General features: G+C 39.8%; 1 protein-coding gene across 1 annotated transcript in view; it reads right to left on the reverse strand.

Annotated features, from left to right (window-relative positions):
- LOC119297334 overlaps positions 1 to 3,606 on the reverse strand; it is a 7,532-nt gene extending 3,926 nt beyond the window's left edge. The window contains exons 1-6 of the mRNA XM_037575167.1: positions 3,432 to 3,606; positions 3,181 to 3,327; positions 2,928 to 3,082; positions 2,184 to 2,471; positions 1,925 to 2,055; positions 827 to 944 (exon numbers count right to left, since the gene is read on the reverse strand). Of these exons, the coding sequence (XP_037431064.1) occupies positions 827 to 944; positions 1,925 to 2,055; positions 2,184 to 2,471; positions 2,928 to 3,082; positions 3,181 to 3,327; positions 3,432 to 3,606 (1,014 nt within the window). The remainder of the gene's footprint in view (positions 1 to 826; positions 945 to 1,924; positions 2,056 to 2,183; positions 2,472 to 2,927; positions 3,083 to 3,180; positions 3,328 to 3,431) is intronic.
- Between the last annotated feature and the right edge of the window lie 780 nt (positions 3,607 to 4,386).

The following is a 4,386-nucleotide window of genomic DNA, read 5'->3' on the forward strand; positions in this document are numbered from 1 at the left end:
ATTTCAGTTTTGAAAAAAAGAGAAAATGATAAAAATTTCAAAAAATAAAATCCCTACTACATCTACTAGTTAGAAAAATTAAAAAACTTAAATTTGGACATGCTTTGCAAAAAAGTGTTATAATAAAATCCTTTGAGATGTAGTTATATTACTACATCTACTAGTTAGGAAAATTAAAAAACTTAAATTTAGACATGTTTTGCAAAAAAGTGTTACGAAAAAGTAAAACGGCTATAACTTTTGCATACAATGTCGGAAAAAAGTATAATATATCAAAATGTTCAGCACAAAAATCCGCATTTGATTTTGACAGCCTACGACCTGTTTGCAAATTTTTAGAATCCTCAAATTCTTAAAGGAAAAAAAGATATGCTCAAATTTCAGTTTTTTTGAATTTTGGTTAAATCAGGTCAAACTATGGTCAAACTACTTATTCAAGAAGTATTAGTGTTACTAAATAATTATTCAAGAATATTAGTGTTACTAAATAATTATTTCAATTTTTTGAATTTTGGTCAAATCTGGTCAAACTGTGGTCAAGCTACTTATTCAAGAAATATTAGTGTTACTAAATAATTATTGTTTTTAGAATAATAGTTTCAAACTCAAACAGTGAAACGTGTGACTTCATGCTCAAGCTAAACTCCTGAGGGTTAATAGGATTGACATCTTACTATTGTCAGGAAAAGAACAAGTGCAGACTTGGAAACGAGGGAGAATAGAACCCGAAAGTTAAGCATACTCAGGGGGCCTTTAGTACCGAATCTTTAGTCCCGGTTCCAGAACCGGGACTAATGGACCTTTTTCTACTAGTGGCGTTATATACCTCCTGAACAACAAGACCATCATCAATGTTACACATGCGCCATAACATGTCAACATGAGCAGGCTGTAGAAGCTTGACGGCCTTAAATGTCATCCCAAGATGGGGCCGAGGGATGTACCTACACCAAATCAGATACAATTTAACATATTTCGAGCAAGGTACACAGGAGTAAGTAACCTTTCAAAAATAAGCCTCTTTAGTATCCAATTTCTATCTTTTCTTTATTTGAACAAGGACTTCTATCTAACATGTTCAAAATTTTCTATCACTAACCAAATACTTTGATTCAACTAGATTTCAAAAAGGCCCAAAGGGGGTGAATCATTAATAGTAGTTAGAAAATGCTCAAAGAGGATTTTTCATGATTTTATGTAAAATTCAAACATCATATTTAAACGACATCAATTGAGTATCAAATACTATTTCTTCATGAATATCCCCTAGGTTTAACTTCAAGCCCTCCTTGAAAAAGATGGGTTCAGGGAAATCGTCCATCAAAATTAAGGGAAAAAACTAAAACAAAGGTTTCCATTTAAATTTACTCTACACTTTGGCTGTAGATAGTACTAGAGACATGCGAAGCAAACTTACAAAGGCTTATCAGTTTTACCTTATATAAATAGTTGTCATGATAGAACATTTTGTAGTCAAAGAGTGGTTCTGATAGTTTCTTTCCGTCTAGGCCCCATCGAAGATCCATAAGGATTGTTGCTTAATTATTTATGAAGCAACATGTCAAAACACGCACACACGCACACGCGCGCGCACACACACACACACACGCACACACACATAACGACAATGACTATATATATTTTTAACATAACTTAAAGGGCGAACCGATGCTGAAAGCTCACACACTAGTTGGGGCCTAGGGAAGGGAATTTCTCAACAGCCTTACCCTTGCATAATAATTTTGCAAGGAGGCTGGTTCAAATCCAGGACCTCCAGGCCACAAGTGGCGAGACTTATCACTGTGCCAGGCCCGCCCTTAAAAATCATAACATAACTTATGGCCATTAAATTGCATAAAAGTGACCTAACAACAATACAAAGAAACACACCGATACTGTCACAGAGCTTTCAGGGAAAACACACCGATATTTCTTCCATGAATCCAAACAATTGAGCAAGATGGAAGAAGGTATAAAAGACCCAAATCCCTCAGGGTTGTTGACCATTCCGGCAACTTTTCCATTCAAGTCAATAACTAGCCCCCCGTTGTCATACTGCAACAATTCGTATCGACAAAACATGAGTTTACAATAACAGGAAAAATGGCATACAATAGATTGCAATATAGAACTCAAAATTGTAACAAATGTATATAATACCATTTCATGATAAGATATATTACCTCATTATCATAGTAATGGCCATCTAGAGAATGAAAGTACATGTTGTGGTGCCGCTCAAACATGGTTGGATTCATATACTTTGCCCTAGCATATGTTATCCTTAGATTTAAGGAATTGTCTCTTCCGAGCTGAAAAACCTCTTCAGCAAATTTTACATCTTTTTCACGAAGAGATGGTAACTTGAATGGTTGATCCACCTTAACATTCAAGAAAGCGATATCGTAATGGGGCTGATAGTAGACCAGCTCGCCCTTTGCACTAGTGCCATTTAACAAATGAACAGTGACCTGAAAAAAGTTCCGGAACAGATTTTATAAGATTTTTGAACAATGCCTAGTAAGCAAATCGCATATGATGTTTCCAGTTTGTTATCATAGAAGGCCAATAGCACAAAAAACATGTCCACTGCACTGGTGCCGTCTAGCAAATGAACAGTGACCTAAAAAATGTTCTGGGACAGAACGTATAATTTTTCTGAACAATGCTTTGTAAGCAAATTGCATATGACGTTTCCATTTTGTTAAACTAGAAAAGGCCAATAGCTAGCACAAAAACATGTCCTTTGCACTGGTGCGATCTAGCAAATGAATAGTGACCTAGAAAAAAGTTGCCGAACAGATTATATAAGACTTTTGAAGAATGCTTAGCCAGCAATCGCATATGCCGTTTCCATTTTGTTATAATAAAGGGCCAATGGCACACAAAAAAAGCATGTGAATTGCAACTAGTTAGATTTGACTCACATCAGCACGAGGGGCATACTGTTCGCCGCCTGACGAGACGTTGTCAGGAGCATCCTTTGTGCGAATGAGCCGCGCAGTTGTCAAAACAAGGCCGGTTTTGTTCCCCTCATCCCAATCGACCCAGAAGCCGGAGCAGCGTCTCAGCGGTTCACCATCTGTGTGATTGATTCAAGCACGGTCGACACATACATTAACTTGCATGATGGATCAATCAATCCAAAACAGAGAGGCTGCATTTACACATACTCCATACCAAGAGAGGATGAAACCCCTAGGAGAAATTTGGCAGCGGAGAGCACGGCCTGGCTTCCAGATTCACGGACGGAGAAGAGCTGGGCAGTGTGAAACCTGGTCGGTGGTTTGAAGTCATCGAGCGTGGGGATGTTCACAGGGCGGGGAGCTACAGGCAGGCGGCAGGAGCATAAGTAAATAAGGATAAATATGGATCGAGAGTAATTAGTTACTGTGATAAATAAACTGATGAAGAAGATCGATGAGACGGACCTGATTCTTCATCGCGTCTGGCCTGTTCCATCTTCTTGGCCGCCAAGTAGTAGGAGCCAGGATAAACCCACGCGAACGGATCAGGCGTCGAGACATCTTCCTCTTCGCTCCACACAACCACCTTCTTCCTCTTCTTCTCCAAGGGACCGTCTCGTGTGCTTCCATAAGCCGCCATGGACCCGTGCACTCGTCTTCTTTCCCGGATCGCCGCGAACTGGAACTTTTATAAACGCAGCCGCGCCGTCGCCGCTGGGGATTTATTCGTCCAGTTCTTTTTACTCTCGGGGAGGGATTTTTTTCGTCCAGTATTAGAGGCGGGCTCCCAAACCAAACCAACAATCCCTACGCTCGGCTGGACGGCTCGTTGCTGGCCGGTTAAGAAAAAAACCCGACCATGTTCCTCATATTTTTTTTTGAGGGAAGGCCATCATGGCTAGCTTTATTAAATCATGAAAACGTTTACATCGTCTACGAGCGTGCTGACATTGAAGTCAGGAGGCTCGTCCAACCAAGTAAGAGTAGACTTATTACAAAAGCTATAGTTAGCTAGCACATGAGCCGCTTGATTACATGAACGAATACAATGCTTAAAAAAGACCTCCCCAATTGCAGTACTTATGTCCACACATTCTGCAAATAGTGCTGCAGCTTCATCCCACCATCTTGTATGACCAGAACAAAAATTAATTACTTGAAGTGAATCTGATTCCGCTTTAATCCGATTGAAACCAAGAGAGTTGGCAAATGCCAAGCCGTCTCTCATAGCCGTCGCTTCCGTGGTAATTGCATCAGCTACAACTGGAATGAACTTACATTGCGCGGCGATAAACTTACCCCTATCATCTCTGAGGACAGCAGCTGTCGCACCACTTCCTTCATCTGCAAAGAAAGCTGCATCAACGTTTAATTTTGTATATCTTGGGTCTGGCTTGCACCATTTTGTTTCAGGCATATC

The sequence above is a fragment of the Triticum dicoccoides genome, chromosome 5A, assembly GCF_002162155.2.
Source record: "Triticum dicoccoides isolate Atlit2015 ecotype Zavitan chromosome 5A, WEW_v2.0, whole genome shotgun sequence".
Taxonomy (NCBI): Eukaryota; Viridiplantae; Streptophyta; class Magnoliopsida; order Poales; family Poaceae; genus Triticum; species Triticum dicoccoides.